The sequence below is a fragment of the Hipposideros armiger genome, unplaced genomic scaffold, assembly GCF_001890085.2.
Source record: "Hipposideros armiger isolate ML-2016 unplaced genomic scaffold, ASM189008v1 scaffold_60, whole genome shotgun sequence".
NCBI classification, from domain to species: domain Eukaryota; kingdom Metazoa; phylum Chordata; class Mammalia; order Chiroptera; family Hipposideridae; genus Hipposideros; species Hipposideros armiger.
In genome coordinates this window covers 3857721-3882203 of record NW_017731410.1, presented here as the reverse complement: position 1 = coordinate 3882203, position 24483 = coordinate 3857721, and the positions used below count along the sequence as shown (strand labels likewise).

The 24483-nt window shown below is 39.4% G+C and overlaps 1 protein-coding gene across 1 annotated transcript; it reads left to right on the top strand.

The window, feature by feature from the left end:
* Positions 1–4288: 4288 nt before the first annotated feature.
* On the top strand, positions 4289–11633 carry ESM1 (endothelial cell specific molecule 1). The gene is made up of 3 exons (XM_019641427.1): positions 4289–5048; positions 8111–8263; positions 11389–11633. The coding sequence occupies exons 1-3, from the start codon at positions 4745–4747 to the stop codon at positions 11487–11489; spliced, it is 558 nt and encodes a 185-aa protein (XP_019496972.1). The 5' UTR covers positions 4289–4744; the 3' UTR covers positions 11490–11633.
* Positions 11634–24483: the final 12850 nt, after the last annotated feature.

Below are 24483 nucleotides of genomic sequence, written 5' to 3'. Positions count from 1 at the left end.
GAACCTGGGCCTCTCTTTGCGTCCCCTGGTGGAGAGAGAAAGAGAGGAAACACACTGGTGACCCTTTTAACTTATTACTCTCTGAAAATGATTCTGGGAAAGTTGGTTACATTTACATGCTTATTAAGTATTAAGTTATTTTGTGCTAGACCTTGCGCTAGGTGCATGCAAAGTTGCCACTAGCTGGTGCCAAAGCGGGAGGACTTTCAGATGGTACCAAACAAAAACAAAAACAAAAACACTAAAAACAAAGTCTCATATACCTAAATTTCTCTATTTTCTTCTTGGCAATTTTCATCTTCAAGGTTGTCTTTGTAATGTAATTTAAATAAAACCCACCTGGTAAAGAGGTTTGTGAGGAAGGCACAGTAAACATGGTACAATTTGACTTGACCATGAGGGTTTGGAACCTTTCCAATTTTACCTATGCAACCCCCCCCCCAAAAAAAAACAAAAACAAAAAAAGCAAAAAACAAAAAACAAACCTTGGTATTTGGTTATAAACAATCATAATGTACAAAACAAAGCACAAAATACTAGTGCACATTACCTAGGCTTATTTTCCTGCTTGGCAAAATGTCAAACTTAAGGGAAAAAATTACAGTGGTATTTTAAATGAACAGGGTGTACTGTGTTGAATAGTTATTTGGTTTTTATTGTTTCTCTGCCTCCCATCTCAGAAGGTTGCATCTATCCTTTGGACCCAAGAGGGTATGGTTTGATCCACCATAGCTCGATCTTGGGTTTTCAGAGTTGTAAAAATCTTATGTGATCCCCCTTGGCCTTTCTCACTCTTTGACAACTGATGCACAGGCAGAGCAAAGCTTTAGATTTGTCAGCTCCAGCAAAAAGCAAGCCAACCAGGGTGGACTTCATGCCCTCATCATCAATAGCTTTGTCTTCACCTTATTTTTTTTCCCCTGCAGATTAAAGTTAGCTCTTGCTTACTCATGCTCCGATTTCCCAACCTTCTGTGATCATTGCTAATTTTCTTCTTAAGACTGGTTGATCTGGGCTCAAGGTTGGAAAAGACAGAGAAACCGCTAGATTAAAAAATCCCATAGGGATTGTGTTGGGACAAACAGTTTTTGTTGGGTCTTGGAAGGAATTGAAGGTTCCCAAAAATGAGTTGTTGGGCTTGTGAACTCTATTGAGCATATTTTACTCATCTTGTATGGGTTTACTATTATTATGGATTTGGTACCCTCAACTGACATCTTCTCTCTGTTTAGTTGTCATTAACTAAAGTTATTGCCAAGTTTTGGAAATGCAGAAGATGGTTGTTCACAAGCTCCCCTTCACCTTCTTCCCCTCATCCCTTGTGGTTTTGACATTCAAAGGACTTTATTGTTTCTTCCTTAAATTCCTATGAAATATCAGAAGGCTCTTACCCTTTTATTATTTTTCTTTATTTATTGCCAGCTCTATGATGATTGTATTTTAAAAATGAAAAATAGGGCCGGCCGAGTGGCATGATGGTTAAGAACTGGCTTGGGATGCCAGAGGGCCCTGGTTCGGATCCCACATATGAGGGCCAGTGACACTGTCCTCCACAGCTGAGATGCTGAACAACAGCTCAACCTGGAGCTGGGCTGCCGTGACTCGCCGGCGATGGCGTAGGCTGCAGCCCCTGTGGCAATGGGTTGCCATGGGCTACCATATGTAGCCAGCAGCCAGTGTGAGCGGCCAGAAGCTGCAGTGAGTGGCCGTCCAGAAGCTGGCGACTGATCTGCCTCGCCCGGGAAGAGCGCAATGATGGTGCCAACTTGGGACAGTGAAGCAACGTCTTCCACAACTAGACTGAAGAACAAAACAACAGCAACTTGTCTGTTCCCATCCTCCCAATTCCCCAATAAAAATCTTTTTAAAAAAAATGAAAAATAGCCATCATTTGTTGAATATGTGCTACCTGGTAGACACTTTCTATCCCTTGTCTTATCAATCCTACAATAGCCTGACAAAGGAGGTATCATTAGCCCTATTGTAAATCATGAGGAAATGGAGGCTTAGAGACATTAAACCAATTTCCCAAGTCCCTTAAGTAGTAAATGGCAGAGCAGAGGTTCAGGTCCAGCACTGTCAGAATCCAAAACTTATAGCAAGGCCAAATTGGTGGGCAGGCTGGACCCAGTCCGTAGGAAATGAAAGCACATATAAGGGGTTTTCTAATTTGAATTAAACACTGGCCAACATTTAAAAATTAGGGTATTACATTGAAACATCTGGATTCCAGCTTCTCTTTAAAAAAACTAAGAGATGGTACAGTGGACTCATATTCCTACACGGCAGCAATCAGCCGGTCCTAAGGAATGGCTGCTTCAATTAATGAAAGCATATGCTAGCAGGTGGGCAAAATCCACTCTTTTCCCACTGCATGACACGTGTTATAGCTTACTACCTCACCCACCTGAGTCATCTGTTTGGCACCTGTGTGTGTTTGATTTTTCAATCCTTATTCTCATCTCTAGAAACGTCTGTCTCAGGGTTGAAGTCCTGGCTTCACCATTTGCTAACTGTGTGACTTCGGACAAGGGTACTTAACCCCTCAAGGCCTCAGTTTTTTCATCTCTGTGATGGGGTTAATAACAGTACCTAGTGCCTAAGGTTGCTTTGAAAGTTAAATGTGGTAATCCATATAAAGTGCTTAGCATGGTATCTGGCACATAGTAAGATTTCTGTAGTGGTTAGGTGTTATTATTAACCACAATTCCAGTTAACTACTCCCTCCTGTGAAAGTGATATTCAGAAAGTTGGAACAAGAGACCTTTTCCAAGATCAGCCTAAATTGTGAACTAGGCCATCAGAACCACTGGCCATGGCAGCATGATTGTGTTAGAAAAGGCAATAGTGTGTATGGCTTTGGCATTAGACTGACATGATTCAAGTTCATTCTCTGACATTATGGGGACCTTGGGAAAAAATTTTAACCTCTTTCTGACTCAGTTTTCTTATTTGCAAAATGGGCATGATCATAGCACCTACTTCATGAGGTTGTGGTGAGGGGCAAGTGAGTTAATATATGTAAAATATTTCAACATGATGTGTGGCACATATTATGTACTGAGTGCCACTTGCTAAGTATATGTTTGCTTCTGGGGAGATGAAAATAGACTGTTTCAGATTGGATTGTCATGGAAAATTTGGAAGCTAAAACTTGTCTTCATTTCCCAGGTGAAGAAACTCAATTCCCTATAGTCCCTGTTCCCCCCATCCTCCTAAAATCGCACTTTCAAAGGCTAACATAACCATCAAGACACATCCATAGGCATCTGCTTCATCTTCTAGAGGGAACAAGAATTTTAGAGATCAACTAGCCTAACATCGTCAATTCTCAAAAGAGGATGCTGAGGCTGAGAGAAGTCCTGTGACTTGTCCACAACAAATTTGTGACAGACCAAGAGTTATCAACTTTATTGGGTGTGTATTTATTAATGACATTAGGTTTATATCTATTTTGACAAGTGGGGGGTGGTTCTTGCAATCCAACATGTGACTGGTATAGGACTCTCCTCTCTTCTCTTTCCCCTTACTCTTTCTGCCCTATAAACTTTGCTTAACAAGATCCTGGCCCAGTTAATATTGTAAGAGAGCTGCTCTGTCTTCCCCAGTGGGACCTAGGCCCTGCGACCTTCCATAGCATGAAGACCTTGTTTCCTGATGGGTAATGTTTTCCCTCCCTGAGAATTGCCTCTCTGGGCCCCGCTCCGATTTCCCTGATGGTTCATTTGTTTCCTTGGGCTGGCTGCCTTGTTTGGTGGTTTTTAGCGAGGGATCTGATCGATGCCAGGAGGTGAGGGGAAGGACTCTGAATGGGCTCAATCATTGGACAAGCAGACTCAGTGATGGATGAGCCTTCTCCCGAGGGAGTTTTGGGTCAGGAGAAGTCCAACTGATAAGTTTTTCCAGAATTGAGTAACCCAGAAACAGTGCCAGCAGCATCTTACCTCTTTAGTGGTTTTTGTATTGATTTCAAAGGAAATTCATAGCTGCCGTTCCACATCTTACTAGAAATAGAGCTACATCCATGATAAACTTAGATATATGAGATATGAATTGTTTTAGAAATAACATTTGAGGAGAGGGGTGGGAGGAAGGAAGTGAGGATCTTAAAAAAAAAATCCCTTTCAAAATATTTTCTTTCTCCTAAGTATTGAAAAGGCACACTATAACCCTTTCTTATTCCAAGTGATCTCATAGCTATTTATTGAGGGGAAATACCAAATGTTTATTTATTTATTTTTAAAGGAGCTTCTTCGGTGCTGATGATTCATGTTGATATGATTTTCCTCCTGACTACAGAAGCTCTTGAGACAAAGCTACACCCCAAGTGATATGCGGGTGTCAGAGCGATCCCTGTCTCGAAGGAGGGTATGCAACCTTCTTTATTCCCCCTTCACAGACGTCCTTGAGCTCTTGAGACGGATGTGAGCGAGTTTTTTAGTCCTCATGCAAAACAACCATCTAAACATAACAGATGACATCAGCTTGGGCTTTTCAATTCCTGGATGGCAGCAGCGTGTTAATCCAGCCTTCATCCTGGATTTCATAAACTAAAACAAGAGAGCCTGGCAGGAGGACAGCGCTGCTGCTGGGTTGAGGAAATTGATGACGGGGAAGCATGCGGGCAACCCAGTGTATAAAACTCATAAACGTGTAGGCAGAGGCTCAGCTACCACTTTGGACGGCTGCTTCCCACCAGCAGGGACCACACCGAGGGAAGCTGAACCCCAGCCCACAGGGAGACATGAAGAAGAGCCTCTTGCTGCTGGCCACGCTCCTTGTCCCTGCGCACCTGGCAACGGCCTGGAGCACCAAGTATGCGGTGGATTGCCCTGAACGTTGTGACAGTAATGAGTGCAAAAGCAGCCTGCGCTGTAAGAGGACAGTGCTCGACGACTGCGGCTGCTGCCGGGTGTGCGCAGCGGGGCTGGGAGAGACTTGCTACCGCACAGTCTCAGGCATGGATGGAGTCAAGTGTGGCCCGGGGCTGAGGTGTCAGTTTTACAGTGAGGAGGATGATTTTGGTGACGAGTTTGGTATCTGCAAAGGTAAAGAGTGACGGCTTGCTTCCTGCCCAGGGCACACTGGGGGCTTTTAGCTAGTGTGGGAGGTAAGAAGTCTTTCCTCCTATGACAGCGAGGAAAATGCAGGTGGGTTAGCGGCAAGGCCCACGCAGGTGTTGTCACAGGGAGAGAGAGAGGTTAATTCTGCAAATAGCAACGGAACCCCGTGTGCAGGAAAGCACAGACAGAAATACAGCATTTCATGCATTATGTTTGGGAGATTTAAGAAAAAATGTTGCAATGGAAGATTGTGTTGTCTTATTTTCTGGAGAACTTTAGAAATCTGACAGGTAATCTGTTATGGGTGGTTTAGGTGCTCTCTCTCCAGCAAGCAGTGATTACAGAGGTCAGCACTAGATAACCTCTTGGAGTGCTGTCTAGCCCTGGGGTTTAGTGATTCTTTGATGTTGGAAGTGTCCGCAGGATAGAGGGCATCTCTCAAGGTCAAATATTTCTGATGAACACTAAATGCACTTTGTGAAATAGGGTGGGCTTAAGTCATCTAACAAAACTACTCACATTCTTGGAAGAGGGTACACTGAAGTATAAAACAAACCTCACTCCACTTTACAAAGATTTTGGGTCATCTAGAAAAATAGTGGATGGTGTAAGACAAGCACAAATAACTGTAAAGGAAAAATAAAAATTGGAAGTCTGTAAACAATGAGGCTGGCAGTCTTATAGGCTTAAAGAAAAACTTTATTAGGTTGAAATTGTAGCTAAACAATATAGTTAAGCATTTGTAGAATTGATTTCAAACTTAGTGACTATAGTTTAAAATATTTAACATGTTTAAAATGTTGAGAATCTAAAGAAAGGTAATTTTAAAATAGTCTGTATGGCTACCTCATGATCTCATCATTAAGAGCTATTATTTAGATGTAACACATAAACTATAGCCCCATTCATCAGTTTTATAATTCAAAGAAGCTTTTAAAATTATTAGAGGATCTGGGAAATTTCTAAATAATTCTTATATTTTATGTATTTAATACAACTGCATACTTTTATGAATGATAATCATCCAGTAAGAGCTAACTCATTAATTCTCCTACCTTTTAGATAAATATTTTATCAAATTAATCACTTTTTAATCCACAAAACATATGAAAGGTTAGAGAATAAATGCTGGAACTATTAAGAGAATTTTATTTTTTGCTTACTTTATTTTTGTTTATGACCAATATGAGGTAGAATACTGAGGAAACATTTTCTTTGGTGAACATTCACAAACATTTTTTTCAGCTGAATAGGATTTGTATTTTCTGTAAATTAGAGGGCTTATCAGCCAAGAACACAGTACTTCACATAAGGAAATTAGGGAGGAAGTGGTTAACACAATCATACTTAGGATACAGCAAGTATATGCAGTGGATTGCTTTTTCTCTTGGCATAAAAATCGCTTCCATAAATGTGATCGTAAATGCATAGTCACATATGGATGAAGAAACAAGCTGTAAGGCATCTGGACTCTTTAGCACTCTAGTATTCCACTGAATGATTGAGGTAGCTGTTAATGAGATACATTCTTAAAAGATTAGGACTGCCCTTTCTGGCATCCTTCAGACTGCAAGTCAGTCTACTTTGGAACAGTTATTTGTCTCTCTGCTGGAAATAGTGAGCCTGTGCGAACCTCAGCAACTCTAGAGAGAGACATTATATTTTGCTATAGGCTAACTCCCTCTGCCTTCAGCTTTTTTATAAAACATTCCCATAAAAACTATATATTTCAGCTGCATACCCAGATGTTTTCTAAATATTCAGGTGTTTAGCATTGTGTTGTCCAGATTACAATCAGCCAGCCAACACATAATTATCGAACACCTAATATATCTGCCCAGGGGATACAATAGGAGTATAACTGAGAATTTGGCTAAAGGTTTTGTTTTCAACATTACTGGAGATACAATCAAATCTCAATCTTGTGTATTTTTCTGCAAGAGGCCTTTTTCAGGATCCCCTTTAAGGACTATTCTTCCCAGCAGAGGGAAATGCTTTAAAGCCAGGTTCTCTGCAATTGGAGGGGTGCTGAAAAGAGCAATCCTACATCTTTTTTAAAGATATATTTTATTTATATTTCTCTTGATCGTTCCGTGGAATATTACGTTATTAAAGACTCAGATGCTTCACAACTTGTTTTTCTACCCATGTGGAATTGTACATTTATAAGGATATTCTCGTGCCAAGAGAATAAATATTCTACATCTATTGTGCTTGGCTGTTAAAGATGGGCTAGTCTTTTGAGATGCTGTTTGTCTCACGAAAACCGTGCACTTTTAATAAATGAGTTTGTCCTCTTTTGCTCAGTTCCGTATGTTTTAGTCTAAGTATGAAATCACTGAAGCTCTAAAAGCTGCCAGAGTTTGGTAGGTACACAAGTAAATTCTCAGCTTTTTTGTTCATTTAGCATCTTGCATTTTAGCTTTGCAGAGGGTTTTACTAGGGAATCCTCTTAACATCTGAGGGCATTAGGTAAGTTGCACTGCCATTTTGCCAGACAATAAACTTGATAAGAGTTAGAACAGGTTGAGGATTGATCACTTTATGGAGAGCTGGGATGTCAGCCCTTGTAGCCTCTGGTTAGTTTGAAGCCCTGCCCTTTACCTTTAAAATAGTAAATTGTGAATAGAATCGATTCAAAGACAGCACGACATCTTGAGGAGCTGATGCATATGTCTGTTCAATTGCTCATCTTCACTGAGCTGTCACAGAGGTAACCTATAAGAACCTATTTATTGGTATCTAAGAAGAAGATAAACAGAATTAAGACGGGCTCAAGGGTATTGGTTCCATGTAGCTGTCTTCAACTAAACTTCACAGCACTACACAACTGAGGCGTCCACCATCTGGTCTTAGGTGATTTCACATTTGTGACTTAAAGTTTCAATTTTCAAAGTCTGTTTTTCTTGGGGGAGAATTAGATGTTATCTTACAGTCAAGATTCATAAGGTTTGTTCAAACCCTGAGGCTGTGCATACAGAGGATGTTAGGCTGGAGGCTTATGCACAACAAGCAGCTCCTTCTCTAAACCTTCCCTTTGCCCTCAGACTGCCCCTATGGCACCTTCGGGATGGAATGCAAAGAGACCTGCAACTGTCAGTTGGGCATATGTGACAGGGTGACCGGCAAATGTCTGAAATTCCCCTTCTTTCAATATTCAGTAGCCAAGTCTTCCAACAGGAGATTTGTTTCTCACTCAGGTAAGAATTGATTCCAATATAAACATTGACACAATAGTCTCACTTTCAGTTTGGATAACTTAAAAAATACCAATGAGTAGAATAAGATGTTGATTTGAATGATTTTCGTTCCTTTACTAAGAGAAAAAGTGGGTGGTGTTCAGTTTGGTTGCTGTTTTTTAAAGAAGACTTCATTAATAATTTTGAAGATTATACAATTTCTCATAAAATTTACTGTTTATATGATTACCAAAAAACCTGCAATAAAAATAACCAATTAAGACATACAAAGTTCTTTAAATTCTTCAGTGATCTGTTTTATATATGTACTAGACAATGCTACTTCTCTCCCAACTTCACATTGAAAAAGTACTCTGAGGAATTTATTGGCTAAAGCTTAAGGGCCAAAATAGACAATTTAGAACATTTCTTTCTTTCTTTTTTTTTTAGCCAAATGGAAGCATTTAAATGGGATAATTCCAAGCATGTGTTTTTCAATGGATTTTGGACAGGACAAAGATAGTATCTGTGATTGAAATTTGGGAATTCTCTCTAAACCTTTGAATGAAATTGTAGTAAAACTTGCATGCTGCTTGTTAGTGCATAAGTATTTCTAACACAGCTTGCTGGAATGTGAGAAATACACAGCCTATGGGATGGAGCTATGCATATATTTGGTTATCTTGTTGAATAAATGGCCAGTACAGTAAATCTTCATTAAATTGAAAGTAGCTCATTTAAAACAACATGTAGCCTCAGCAACTGCTAATATCAGTAAATGATACTTTCCTCCTTTGTATATAAATATTTGGCAATCTAAATCCATTTTATTTAGTTTCTTTTTTCTGGTCCTTTGCAGTTCAAATTAATTAAGATTTGAAATATTTGGCAAATGTGCTTATTTCCCAGCTTTATTTACCTCCTTCATACACTTTGGCACAATTAAGCATATTAAGATAAAGGGGAAATGCTGTACTTTTAAGGGAATTATTATGAAGTATGGCTGTGCCCTTAGACATTAATTTAAAATGAAAACTTGTTTTTTAACCTATTAGGTGAGTAACTTTGTGAATATTGATCTGGAAATCAAGATTATTATTAACATTTTAAATACTTATAACTTGTCCCTACAGTCCTTGAAAAGCAAAATGGAAGAAGATTGAGTTTTAAGACCTAATTTTTTTATTGAGGTGATAGTCATATAACATAAAATTAACTGTTCATTTTAAAGTGAACAGTTCAGTGGCGTTTACTGCATTCACAACATTGAATACCACCTCTAAATAGTTCCAGAACATTTTCATCAGCCCCCCAAAAAAGCTCCAGTACCCATTAAGCAGCTATCTCCATTCCTCACATCCCTCCAGACCCTGGCAACCACCAATCTACTTTCTCAGACCTAGAATTTTTTGAATGATGTGACTGCCTTTAGTGCAGGTTTGAAACCTATGGTGTCAGTAAAGCTAACTGCCTCAAGTGCTTGCAACTTCTTCTCTTATTTTGCTTTCTTAAAAATGAAGACTTAAAAGAACTTTGAAGAAACAGCTTTCATATATCCATCTTCACTCATTTAAGGTTGCACCTAAACTTATTCCACCAGGAGAGAACGGACTCCCTTGTGAATCTTTGCTGGTGTTTGGGATGAATGTCCGGGAGGCTATGAGCGCTCCTTTGGGAGAATCCTCAAAACTCTTCTTGGTGTCTCACCTGCAACCCTGCTGCACACAGCAAAGCATATCCTCTTCTCCACAGGACTGTTGTGCAGTCTCTTTCCCTCGGGCCTTTCACCTTCCCTTATTTTCATGAAGGTTCTGCAAACATCTTGATGCCTTAGAAACAGATATTTTGCTGGGTGGAAGTAACCTTATAGGTCACACAAAAAATATTTCTATACCCAAATTAGGTATCAAGATTCTTATTATAAATTTATGAGAAAAGCATTTTCTGACCTAAGGTGTTTCCTTTTATTAGCTAAAGGAGCAACAAAAGATGATTATGAGTATAATCTTGGCACACCTCAGTCAGGTTCAGGAAGGAGAGCGCAATATTCTAAAGACCTTGTGGAGATGCTGCCCAGGGGCCCTGCCTTTACTTATGCATTATCTACATGGGAGGTTCTGGGGTTCATGTGCTATAGTGTTTGTGTGAGGAATCTTGGGGCTTCAGTCCTGCCTTGGGCTTCACATCACCTCTGCACAAACCTGTTTGGGCCCAGCCTTTATCAATGGCTCCAAGGTTTCTCAGCATAGGGACTTCCGGAAGTCCCTTCCATACCCTGCTTACGTGAGGTTGTCTTCTCTAATTTTCCACCTGTTGGCTACCACACTCTTGGTAAGTGGGCTTCTTGGCATCCTCTCTCCATTTGTTGTTGTTGTTGCTCTTCTTCTCCTTCTTCTCCTTTTTTTTCTTTTTCTTCCAACTTTCCAAGACTGGGAATTCACAAGCAACTTTTTTGGGGGTGGTGGAGGGGAAGTAAGATCTGGACTGTTTCATGACTTTACACACATTTGTCTGCCAGGCTGCACTCATCTTATAGCATTCTATTCCAGTATGTGCGTAGCTGAAGCAAACACATCTCACTACTCTTAGAAGCAGAAAAATTTCATTTTAGAAAATTCTAAATATTACAAACTTTTACAGAAAGCAAGATCTATCTTTATAAAAGTTCTGCCCTTTGGTCTGCCCGCTGCCTTATGGAGCTATACCAAGAAATGAATCCCCTTCATACCATATAGTATAAAAATCTTACTTACAGGTTTATTATTAAAGCATTTGCTCATTCTACAAGTATTTATGAATTTTTACTATATTCCAGGCACTGTTGTAGCAGTAAACAAAACAAAGTCCCTGCCTTCATGCAGCTGATATTTTAGTGGTAGAGTGAGATAATACAAAAAAAAAAAGATAAATGCACATATAAGATAATGTCAGGTAATGATAAGTGTATAAAGAGAAATAATTCAAGGGGGTGCTCTCTTAAATGGGAGGTGCTAATTGATAGAGAGTGGGTGAATACAGTTAGCATTGACTCTGAATCTGTTAAAGATTTCATTGTAAATCCATCGTAATATAAAAACAAGACAAAACTGTACTTGATCTTGGAGTTATAAAAATTTGTACATGACTTGTATCCCTTCTAATTTCAGAGCATGACATGGCATCTGGAGATGGCAATGCTGTAAGAGAAGAACTTGTGAAAGAGAATGCTGCCCGGTCTCCTGTAATGAAATGGTTAAATCCACGTTGATCCTGGGTGGGATTTCGAAGAGAAGACTGTTTTAATGATCATTCAACACACAGCCAACATTTTAGGAACTGTTTAGATTATAGCATATGGACATGTAATTTTTGGAGACCAAGTGTGATTCAGGGTGGGTCAAAAAAAAAAAAAGTAGGCTACTAACAATCCATAAAATGCATGTGACTGAACATTTAGATATTTGTTAAATATTTGAATGCATATAGATTTGTTAAATAAGTGTTTATAGTAATACTGAAGAACTAAAAATGCAATTTAGATAATCTTAACATGGAGGCAGGTCAGACAAAGAGAAAGCCAGCCAAAGCTGAAGACCGCAGTGAGTCCATGGTTCTTTCACACGGATGTACATTCACACTGGGATATGGGATTGAGAAAGAGTTAGGAGCAAGAGAAGGAGAGTATGATACTTAGGTCTTCCTGGTCATAGCTTCAATAGAATTTAATTGTTTTTCTTTCTTTCTTATTCCTTTTTTTTTTTTTACTTTGGGAAGAGTCAAAACAATCCCTGAAAGTGGGATGTTTGAAGCTTGTAGGAGTTTGAGTAGTGCCTCAAACTGAAGCAGGTTTCAAAGGGTTGCTCATGTAGTTCCCAGGTTATCTTATCTGAAGAATGGTTCTGGGCAGAGGGCAAACATACACTTCCATAAATGGTTTTCAAGAATGCCACCTCAGCTTGAGAGGGCTAGGAAGTAGTTTGCCCACTTGGGGGAAGTGTGAAGGTAAATATTTATATATTTTTGTAAACAATTACATTAGTACGAGTCATCTTCCATGCCCATATTTATGGCCCTCTTGAAACAATGAACATAATGTTGTTTGTTTAAAATGGTTAGAATAACAGGGTAACTCTATAAGGTTTTCAAAGATCCAAGGCATGGGAAATTTGTTATTAATAATTATAGTAACATTAACCGTAAAAAGCATAAGAGAAACCTAGAAAACTATAGTCACTGGATTTATAAAATGTCAAAAAATAAGCAGCAGAACAAATTTATTTAAAAGTAAATGCAGTAAAAAAAAAAGTAAGCTTGTGAAAGACGAATTTTAAATTTAAAGTAGGAAATGGTTTTAGGGAGGTTTGGAAAAGAGTCAGTTTTCAGCTGAAAATGTCAACTTTAAAATATAGTTCATTTTCCTATATTTCCCCTTTAAACTTAGTTGATAAGTGGATTTATGAGTACACTTGGGAGGATCTTAGCACAAGCAGCATTGTTGTACTAGATTTTGTTAGGAAATATTTGCAGAAGTATTTTATTTGAAGTAAAGACTTATTTAAGAATTGTTTCATTATTTACCTATGTTTTATTCTCAAAGTTTGCCAACAAAGTTGTGAATGTGTGTGTAGGGGGGGTCTTTGAATGTAAACTGAATAAGCTGTTAGGCTTTGTTTTAAAAGGACACGTTTATGATTGTTTAATAAAAAAAAAAGGACAGCTGTTCTGAGTCCATTCATGATTTCGTTAAATTGTTAAAAGTTATTTAAATGAATGGGAACTCTTTTATCATATTAAAGGGCAGGATCCTAAACTGAATTTTCTGCTACACATAAGCATCTTCTCTCAAAACATGAAACCGGAATATTTATTTCTTTGCCTCACAGTTTTGGTCTATTTATGCTTTAGAGCTTTCCAGAAATTATGTCCTAATACATGATCCCATTCTACACAGGCAAAACAAGTAAGAAAAAAGATGAACACTTCTGTTGATGTTTGAAAGTGGTTACAATTTATAAGGCACAGACAAAACTTTTAGTGCCTATAAAAGAATAGAGATATAGCTTTGAAGCTTGAGAGTATCACATCCAAGAAGAGCATATGTTCACTCAGCCTGATGGGCAAATTAGGAAAACATTTTAAGTGAATTGATACAATGCTTAAAAAACATTATATCTATATTGGGAAAAAAACATCCATTTTGCCTGAATTAATCTTTTTCTTTTTTTAAAAAAATGGGAGAAACGATGTGAATAAGATAGTTACATTAATGCAAGATGCTAATAATATTATCAAATAAAAACAGAAGGCACTGAAAATCTTTACTTTCTTCAGTGTGCAATGAAGTTTCAGGATATGTTCTCAGGGAGAGAGGTTACTTATAGATCTACCGCCTTAGTCAGAGCCCAAGCCACAGTCCAAATGCCCTTTTGGGGAAGTGTGGACAGTGGAACAAGAGCTAGACTAGCACAGGACTCGCCTCTGCTCCTGGCTCTGTAGCAACCACATTTTGCTCTGTAGCAATAAAATCAAACCAAGGTGGGCTCATCTCCTCTCAGTGACGGGTGTGTTTTCTAGCTGCCCAGATTCATGCCATGGGGGCCTCTGTGCGCTTCACTCCAAGTGCCCATACTTGTCTCTCCCGAATTGCTCTGTAGTCTTCTGACTCTGTTCTTCATAGCAGTGGTATTCAAAATCTTTATATTTTGCACACGTTTTGATTGCAATATTTTTGAGCATACAATTTTAAACGATATGCATAGCATTGTGTTAATATATTATGTTCCTTGTAAAACATAAACTAGAAACTTTTTAAAGGATGAGAAATAAATATAAATAGATGCTCTGAGATTTTCTTCCTGCATCCCAGTGAACCACTCTGGTAAACACTAGAGGAGCAAAAGAAAATGACTCAGATCTGTGGTCTCCAGTGAGACCCTACCTCATCTGATATTGAAGGGAAAGCAAGTTGGCACATATTCCATATAATAAATATTTCTGGAATGAATGGATGGATGGATGAGTAGGTGAGTAGAAGGATGGATGGGTAGATAGGTGGGTAGATGGATGGATGGGTGGATGAATAAATGAATGAATGAATGAACGAATTAAACAGATGACAGGCCTTCTGTCTCCAGCAGAATAGCAGTTACGGAGGGAGCGTTCATCTGCCAGTTCTTCTGTCTTCCTGATGGTTGCTTATCTGAACCTACTGGGACATGAAGTGATTGAAAAACCAGTAGGCATATGATAGAGTCAGTGAACCTGATATATAGGGTTGTCCAGGGCAACAGAGAAAGGGACTGCTTCTCCCTCAGGCACTGGAGACACCAGCAGTGGTGGCAAACAGTGTAAGGTAATTTTTGTGGTAGGTAGCCGGACTGGGTTGTCATTTTCTGTGAAAGGCAATTTGGGAAGGCTGTTGTTTCCATTGTGCATTTTATTTCTTTCCTTTACCCTGAGCTCTCTAGGATCCATAGATGTATGTAATTGAACATCACACAGATATTTAGAAAAAAATTGATTATTTCTGGTTACCCGTCCATTAATGCTAGCCATTAAATTAAGGCCTGGCTTTGAAGGGGAGCATGTTATATACAATAAGCAGTGGTTGTCCAAGTTTAGTATGTATCAGACTCACCTGGAGGCCTTGCTGAAACACCAGTTGCTGATTCAGTGATTTTCCATTTTAACAAATTCGCTGGACCAGATGCTGCTGGTCCAGGGACCACACTTTGAGAATCACTGACATAGGGAAGTCTAGATAAACTGAGGGATAATCAAAACCAATCATTGCTGGCCTTATGAAAGAATGTATTGCAATATTTCATAACCTGTTGGTGCATTCAATTTTTGTTGTTGTTGGAAGATACTTAACTATTTAAGCATCTGTGAGGGTTGAGAAATGTCAGAGAAACTTGAAGCTAAACTGTGGGGACTTGTCAGGGACAAGTGGAAGACCATTAAAGGAGGATGGAGGTGGGAGAACCAGAGACTTAGGAAGTAATTGAGGAGACTGTGGTCTCTGAGAAAGAGAGACATTCAAGAAGAGTGACCAGTGATGCCATGTGTCATGGAGAGAAATTATATACATACATANGAGAGAAAATATATATATATATATATATATATATATATATATATATATATATATATATATATATATATATACAAAAAATGTTGCAAAGTTTTTATAGTATTGAAAAATTATAAAGTAACCTGAAAGGTCATTGATGAAGCATTGGTTAAAAAAATGACAGTGTAGCCAAGAATTGACTACGATTAGACATTGAAAAGATGAGGTGCATACACAGTGACTAACGTAGAATGTGATGATGTCAGCAGAGGGTGATGGTGTAACAAATTTCTGCTGAGAGTTGGTCAGGTAGAGTGGCTGCCGGTGGAGTGCACATGGTCTACCTTGCATAAAACACAATCAAGGTGCCAACTCTTAGATTTTCATGACTCTCTTCTCCCCAGTTTGAAAGCAGCTGGTTTTTTTTTAAAGTGATCCCTCTATTGAGTTTCCCCAAAACACTCCTCTTAGTGTTCATAGAAACAACCATCCTCTTTTTGTATTACTAGCTTATTGAGCTACATAATATTTAATGTAAGAGAGATCATTGGCACAAACAGGTTTGGGGACAAATGCAGGTTTGGGAATAAATGATATGTTTTTATTTCAACTGGTGGAAATGCAAGTGTGCAGGTGCATCCCAAAGGGAGGCCTGTGTGCCTGCACCTTCAGTGTTCACCATGGATGTCACTAGTCCTATGTTGTCTGGAAAGGATGGGGACACATGGTAATTTCAGTGAGATGATTTAAGTAGAATTTGCTTAAGAGCATTTCTACTGTGTTTTAAGTGAAAAACGCATGCTGGAATGCCATATGAATAATCTTATTTTTGTGACAAAATATGTAAATAAATATAAATCGAGATTAATAGTGATGCTTACCTTATTCTTTCTATTTTTAGCTATTTTCTGAAATTTTTGCAGTTAGTTTTAGAGTTGGGGAAAAGAATAAAGCACTCTCCTTTTTTAAAAATTTAAATTGCAGCAAATTTAAAAACATGAAAACAAATTAGTGGTTTACTATGTAAATAGTGACTTAGGAACATAATCCTATAATTCAGTAGTTTCGAGATGTACTTTGTCATCTTGGTACTTTGTTAGATATGGAAATGGGATTTCAAACCAAGTAAATATAGAGAATTGTAGTTTTCCTGTAAATACTAGAAAGGCTGCAAAGCACATTAGCAAACATTGCATGTCTCTTCTGCAACAAATCTTTGGTCCAACTGAAGCAAGCCAGTGAATCCTTAGAAAGGATAGATAAAGGTTTCTGGATCCTAAGTACACATTTTAAATTACAATATACCTTCTGCACCTATGCACAGAAATCTGCTTAAGCAGTGGTCAGGCCACCAGAGTTTTTAAAGTATTTCCTGACACCTGTGAAGTTGGTAAATATTTCCTGTTTTTGTTGTGTCTAGAGAAAACAGGAATTAACAACTTGGAAGCGATTATTAAACAAACATCGTGAATGACCTCTACACAGGCAGTTCCCAGTATGAGGTTCATTTTCTTAAAATCTATCATAACATACTTCTCTTAAGGGAAAAAGTAATTGTCATAATAATCTGACAACCAATTGAGTGGTGGAAGATAAGTCTTATACTCAGGAGGAATAGCACTTATACTAGTTGTGGGAGGTGGACCAGACATTTTCAGAATATAAATACAAATCAAATGTAAGTCTTCAAAAGTAAGCAAAACTAAGAAAGTGAGCAGTAAATACCCTACCAATGCCTCTCTGCTAATTATACATAGTTAGCCTATTTGAAAAATATTTTTGATTACCTTAAGTACAATGGATGGACCCTAGAGTTTTTGAGTCAGAGGGAGCCAGGATTAACTCCCTGCGATACTTACTCGTTGTTGACTTCAGGTGTGTTATTTAACCGTGTTGCCCCTTAGTGTCCTCTGTGCAAAGTGTGGGTAATGCCTTATGTGTGAAGTTGTAAGGAACTTTGCCCATGTTCTGTGTGTGCTATTTTATCCTATCACCGTGTCTGGCATATACTATACTTTCTAATAAATGGCAGATAATTTAAGTGTTATATAAACCAACCTCATTTTATTTTTATATTTCAAGTGTCCATTAATTGCAGCCAGACTGAAATATTTAAAATATTTTACATGTTATATTAAAGATGAATAAATAGATTGGAGAAAATTGACCGACTCCTTAACAAACTTGAAGATGTCTGTTCAAGATAAATTGTGATGAGTGAAATTCAGTTAGTATCGTTTGAAATGCTCTCACAATTCTACAAAAGTGACTATTTTTAAAGAACAAATAATAGTGTTCTATTTAAATCTCCAAACAATAATTAGCATGCTCCTGAAAGAAAAAAAGAAAAAGAAAAAGCACAATGCTTCAGGAGAATGCAAGGGAGGCCTTACAGATGTGGCATACTTCCCTGGCTGTTATTTTTAGCTGTCTATTCCTGCCTTTTATTTTGGGACTTGGCCCGCTTCCTTTTGTAGTTTCCCCTTAACTGGTCATACCTTTCTTTCTTATATAATGCATTTGAAGCTGCCTTTTTTTTCACCTTTCAAAGGAAACTCAAGGAATGTTGGCCAGTTCAGGAACTCCTGCTAGTCTTGGCACTAGCAGAGTTCTTGGTTTGAAAACAACCTAAGAAATCCAGGATCCTGGTTTACTTTCTAGTTATTTAATGAATCAGAGCTTAGAGGGATCTGAGACCAGAGATTAATAGATTTTGAATACCATTTTTATGAAATTTTTTTATGGCTTGTAGAAACTTTGAAAATGGGCTCTGCTTTCGATAGATTTACACAAAAGCAAAATCTAGTTTAAAAAAAGTAAGAAGAAAGTGCAGTAGGTCTAGTTTAGGGCTATTTCACTTTTTATTTATGAGCAGTTAGGCAGTCTGGTTAGGAGCATTCATTCTGCACAATGTCAACAGGAGTAGAATGAAGACATATACAGTTATGGTCCTTGTCTTTAGAGAGCCTTATAGAGAAACTGTGGAGATGGGATAAACAAAACTGAAACACATGGATGCACAATTTAACCCTGTGTGGTGGTTTATGGTTCTCTGCTTGCAAGCAAAAACAGTGAAAAAACTGATTTTGGCCAACTGCAACAAAATGTAATTTATTGGTAGAATATGAGGTCCCTCACAAAATGGAAGAACAAAAAACCTGCTGAATCAATTGGTTTGGAGGATGCAGGGCAGCTTAGGAGTTGCAGGTGACAGGAGCAAGTAGACATTCTTACTGGAGTGCTGCTGCTGGGAGAAAGAGCTACAACTGTTGTGTTCTTATTTCAGTGCTGCTCCATTGTTCCAGACTCTCTGAAACTCCTTTCTGGGGCAGGGGGTGGGTGGGGGCTATTTTTCTCAGAACTTGTGGCCCATTTTAGTGAATAGCTCAATTGTGACAAACCTTCTTCCTTTGTAGATGGATTTCATTTTTGGGTGTAGCCAAAGACATTCAGAGCCCAGTCTGGCCAATGAAATGTTGATCAATTTGGGCAGTACTATTCTGGTGAAAACCAAGTTCTATACAATGACAAGACAACAAGTAGGGGTAAGATTTGGACAGGAAGGAGTACTTTGGGGGGAACCAAGAAATTCACCCTGTGGTCTTGGTGAGCTAGAAAGTTGGGGCCCACCCTAGGTCATTTGTGTTTTGGGTGCTTTTGAGAGAAGCACTGGATATGTTTCTCAAATGTGTTTGTGGGTTGTTTGAAGCTTCTTGATGAATGGAGCAGAGACAGGGCCAGGCTCTGATGGGATCAGCATGGGAGCAAGACCTGTGGTGGTGCTGACCGGGAAGCAGTCATCCTTTGACTGCCCTCTTTCCCTCTTTCATAGTCTGACCATTGATTTCTTCTTTCTTTCTTAAATAACTTTATTTGGTGTCAAAACCAAAAACATTATTATTCGCAATTGCTTTAAGGCAAAATTGTCTTTTTAGAAAAAAATCCAGTTATTTAACACCAATGAGTTGTATTCTTCATCCTGAAGTATATTTCTTAAAACCTTCATTTCAAGCTTAGCTAAATGGCTGCAACGTAAGCTCAAACAGGAAAAACATATAATATGTATGCATATTTAGAGAGAGAATAATAAAGTAAATGTGATAAAATATTCACACTTGGGGAATCTGTTCATCTCTTTGTTCCTTTTCAAGCAAGATTAACATTCCATTTTTGGAGAAATATTCTAATTGATGGGGAGATTATTAGTATATTTATGTATTTCCATCTTTACAGGTTGGTGGCAGTCACAGGGACTATCCTGGTATGTCAGGGTTACAATTCTGAAATTCAGGAGAAATTTAGACCGCTTGATGGGTGAAAACTCAGGTGGGAAAAACTGGGCCAGATGTTATTACCTGTGTCTCTTTTCTGTCCCTTGAGTGCCTCCCTCATTTAGTTTTCTATGTGTTTTGAAGTAAGGAGAAAAGGTATTGAAAGGGAGTCGTTTCCTGGGGAAGACTATATGTGAGTCCATTGGGGTAAATCGTCTCAGACGCGTTGTTTACTGCCTGACAAGGGAGCTGGAATGTGTGTGGCTTCTTTGGGGACATTTTATTTGTGTCTTTTGGAATAACACACCTTGGGTGTGATGAAGTGAACTCCACTCTTTATGCTGTGGGAAAAGTTTTTCCCTAATGACTCGAAAACATGGGCTTGTTATTCTGAAAAAGCAGAGCATATCCTCATTCCACACAAACAATGTGACACGGACCTGGAGCCAGGCCAAGGTTTTCTATGAATAGAACTTAGCAAAGTGAGTGTTAGAAACACTTTGCATTCACATGGCAATCCTGGATGCCTGGTCCTAACAAAGGAAGTGATTTATCTGCTCTTCAAAGGTGGAAATTAAGAGGATTCCCTCTTGTCCTACACATCACTGGACCAGGGCTTCCTGGTTAGCATACCACGCTGTCCATACAATTCAAATGACGCTGGCGCCTGCCATCTGAGAGGCATTTGCTTTTGAGTTGTTGTTCTAGAAGTAAGATGGATTTCCACGGAGAGTACACATAAACAAGATGCCTGGGGAACAGTCTATGGTGTTGATCAGGGAAGTGCCTCTTGTTTGGCCTCCACTGTGCTCTGCTAATGCCATGCTTTTCTCTAAGCTTGTTTGATTACAGAACAGAAACCCAACCAAAGGGGTTTAAGTTAAAAAAAAAAAAAGAAAAGAAAAAAAAATGAGTGGGTGGGTGGGAGTCTATTTTAAGGATACAAAAACCTTATAAAGTGTGGCTGCCCCTATGGGACTTGGGGAGGCATCTGCAATAGAAACAACTTCTCTCTCTCCTTCTCAGATCAGTAGCCTTGTGATTGTTTTCCTCATGTTGTTTGACTCTTTATGCCCGGGCCACTCTCCTTTCTGTTAATTGCTTCTTCTGCTTAGCCATGTTAATAATAATAATAATAATAATAATAATAATAATAATAATATAATACCAAGAGTAACTAACACTTACTGTTTATTCTGCACGAGCCGGGTCTCAAACTCAGGCAGTTTGGCTTTGTTTGAGCTCCTCCGTTACTTTGGCTTGCACAGCTATTGTCATATCTTGGCAGTGATTCCTTCCCCAACCCTATATAACCTTTATATTTCTAGAGATCCAAAACATTGGTTAACTAAAAGACAGTCTCTGGGTACATTAGTACACATTTCTGGGAGAAAAATTCTGCTTGGTCACAGGCCAACCACTTTATCTTTTATAAAAAAATGTATCGATCGTAGCTCTTCCATCATGTATTGAAACTCTTTTATGGTGGCAGGTAACAGAAACAGGATAAAATCATTTAAATCTAAAGGGAATGCATTGGCTCTCGTAACTGGGAAGTCCAGAAAGTGGGTCTTGCTAGCTTCAGGTTGGCTTAATCCAGGGGCTACGCTAATGTTGTCAGGGTTCTGTCTCACTATCGCTCAGGAGCAGAGCATCTGGGGCTGTCCATGTAGTCTAGTCCCTGCAGAACTTCCCAATAGCTACAACAGAAAAGTCCTTGGAAGTGCCCTGCTGGGATAGTCTGAGTGACTGGGCCAGGGTTGGGAGAAAAGGATAGAAGAATCTTCCGTAGGAAAGAAAATTTGGATACCAAAGAAAGATGGAAAGGGTGATGAAAGCAGACCAGCAGACACGATACCTTCTAATTACAGAGCTCCAAACTCTGTCACAATCAGCTGTACCTGGGGGTGAGGTGGGACACAGTTCACATGGTACCAAATGAATTTAGGATCTGAAGGGCTATAGCAGGAGGAAAAGCCTCTAAGAGGGTATGGAGGGAGCAGGTGTGGAAAAGTATGCCTAATACAGCTGGCATCAGTACATCCAATAGGTAACTCCTGGGATGTACACTGTAGCACCTGACCTTAGGAGAAAGAAACACTTAGGCGCCAGGAGATGTGAATCGGGCCTGTGTTGCAAAATTAATGATGAGTATGACATTGGGTCAGTAACTCAATCTCTCTGAGCTACAGTTTCCTCATCTGTAAAATAAGGGCTTGGTTAATTGACCTCTAGGGAGCCCTTTCAGTTTTAAAATTTGATTTTTCTCTCTTAAAGGTCTTGAATTATACTTTGTTCCTCTGAGCTGTAGTGATCATCTCATTACCTGAGATGCTCTAGAGTAGGAAGAGAGTCCAGGGAGGATGTGTCAGGGAGGCTCGGGAATATACTGCAGTTGACTTCCCATATAACACAATTTGAGGAAAACAGAACTGGTACCTGCCCTCAGATTTCATCCACTGTCTAGCACAGTGCCGGAAATTCCAGCATTGATTCATTTTTAGGGTATGGGCCAGAGACCCACTCTATCAAGCTCTCTCTAATCACACTGGCTTTTAGTGTATCTTATTCTCTTGCCTATAATGTTCCTCTAAGGTCCATCCATCCTTTGCTGTGTTAAGTCTTAGTCATGCTTCAAATTTCAATTGAACTATCCACTTTTTAGGGACGCATTCCCTAGATTCCTAGACTTGGCTATATTCCTCTCTAATATGCTCTCCAAGCGCCATGCAGTTCCTGGGCCGGCATCTACGGGAGCTGCAATGATCTGTGAATTAGGCACACACTAGGTCTTTCCATGAGACTATTAAGTTCCGTGAAGATAGAAACTGCATCTAATTGTTTTTGTTGACTACTTATCTCTAGGAAGCAGCACAGTGCTTGGCATATAGTATGGATGCAATAAGTATTTGTTAAGTTTTTTTTGTTTTAAGGTGGCTTGATTCATCAGGGAAAATCGTAGATAGCAAAGTTCCCTTTCCGTGCATTTCTCTTCAACTTATATTTTACAAGTGTGGTCTGTGATTGGCTGAGAGCAGTGATAGGTGAAGGAAGATGGTCCCAGAGCTCTTACCCTTTCAGTCAGTCAAGAGACAGTGGATGTGATCTGGCTTTTCTTCCTTGACATTTACCCTCTCAGTGCAAATTCTTAACGGTGAGCATTATGTAGGACCCAAAGACCCTCTTAAGAGGCTCCATGTCCAACCCGCATTTGGCAAGTTATGAAAACCAACCTGCCTCATCTGGGGAAGGCTGAATTCACATACCCAGAGCGTGATTCTGTGTTAACTAATGTTCAAGGATCCAAGATAGAGCCTGCCTGTTGCTAACAGTGGCAATGAGAGGTGGAGCACTGCCATCTTTTAACTCACACATCTTTTCACTATGCAAGGAAGAATTGTAACCTCCATGGATCCTTGACACCTGAGCTGTGTCATCTAAAGAACAGACACAAAAGCAGAATAGAATGATGACATCTGGGCTTACCTCGTTTCATTCCATTCTCCTCAGGATCCAAGAGGACACCAGGTCTGGCTGTATGGTACTGACAAATCTGCAGAGACAGACATGGCTTTGGGGGGTAAGGAGCATGGTAATGTGGAAAACATTGACAGGCAGTGCTGGAGGGTCCTCCAAGGCTAAAAAAACAAAGACTAGAGTTGTGCAGGCCTGCGGTAGAAACCCCAGCATGCGGCCCAGAGACTCCTTCAGGAATGAAGGACTTACCCATTTGCTGGAAGTGCTGATAGAAGGCAAATGCCCTCAGCTGTCAGCTTCCTTCCAGGATTGCCTCTGCCAAAGAGAGTCTTTCAGGAGGGCTTCCTACATCCATAGACTAATTAATATGGGGGCCTAAAGGCCCAGTCCCCTTGCCCAAATTTTGGACAGCTTTGAATGGTTTTCTCAGCTTCAAAACTCCCAGCAATGTCCCCTGAAGTTTCTGTGGAGACGGTATCACAGCTCAGCTTCTCTCTCTTGTCCAGTCTTGTTCTCCTCCCCGCCCCTCCCCTTTCACAGGTGTTGCTCCGTGAGCACTCCTTAATAAACCACCTGCACGTTCATCTCCACCTCAGGGCTGGCTTCCCAGGTGACAAGCATTGAGCCTAGAGAGATAGTGAGGTTTTTCACACAGCCCATGTTTGCTCACCAAATTGTAGCCAGCGGGGCTCCAACAGAAGCCTTTTGGGGATCTTTTGCCCTGAATTGGTGTCTTTTTTGCAACGACTCTACCTGGAGGGGGCGCCTTTGTGTAATTCATCAGCTGGGAGGAATCACTTTTGTAATTTATCTGCCTAGTGGGTGTTATTTCGCAATTTGCATTAAACCACCAGAAAGTGTCTTTTGCCAACCCAAACTCTGGATTGCCAGGGTGCAGGCCTATTACTTAAGTTTGGATAAACCACAAAAAAGATAAAAATATTTCTGGGGGAAAAAAATCCAGGAGGAAGTGAAATATAGTGTCTTGAATTTGAGGGAAAAAATAAACTAAAAGGAAATTCCATAGGTAGTTCATCAGAGCTCAGGTCCTTGGGATTTCATTAATCTGAAGGGGGAAAAAATGCAAAACGGAAATGCTCTTCAGATTTAAATGCAACTCCTGAGGTGGCAGGAAAATGGCTGAGGAGTCCATTGCTATTTGTTATTTAGACACAATCAAAAAATATTTTTCAGTGTTGTGTGGCATCTCCTGGGTATTGCGATAGCTTACCACTATACCCATGGGCTCTTGCAAACAATAGACAGGAACCAGAGAAAAGGCACCACAACTCCATCAGGACTACTTAAATTTAATTTTAGGCCAAGTAAAAGAAACTGTACTTGGAAGGTCCAAAGTGTCCACACAGTAAAAATAGAAAAATTCCTTTGTAAAAAGAACTTGGGAAAAGTGAGAATGGTTTGAAGATTTGCCTTGAATTGTT

Coding starts and splice junctions, on each gene's coding strand:
- ESM1 (XM_019641427.1), top strand. CDS start 4,745: ATGAAGAAGAGCCTCTTGCTGCTGGCCACGCTCCTTGTCCCTGCGCAC. Junction 5,049..8,110: donor CGAGTTTGGTATCTGCAAAG/GTAAAGAGTGAC, acceptor CTTTGCCCTCAG/ACTGCCCCTATGGCACCTTC. Junction 8,264..11,388: donor GAGATTTGTTTCTCACTCAG/GTAAGAATTGAT, acceptor TTCTAATTTCAG/AGCATGACATGGCATCTGGA.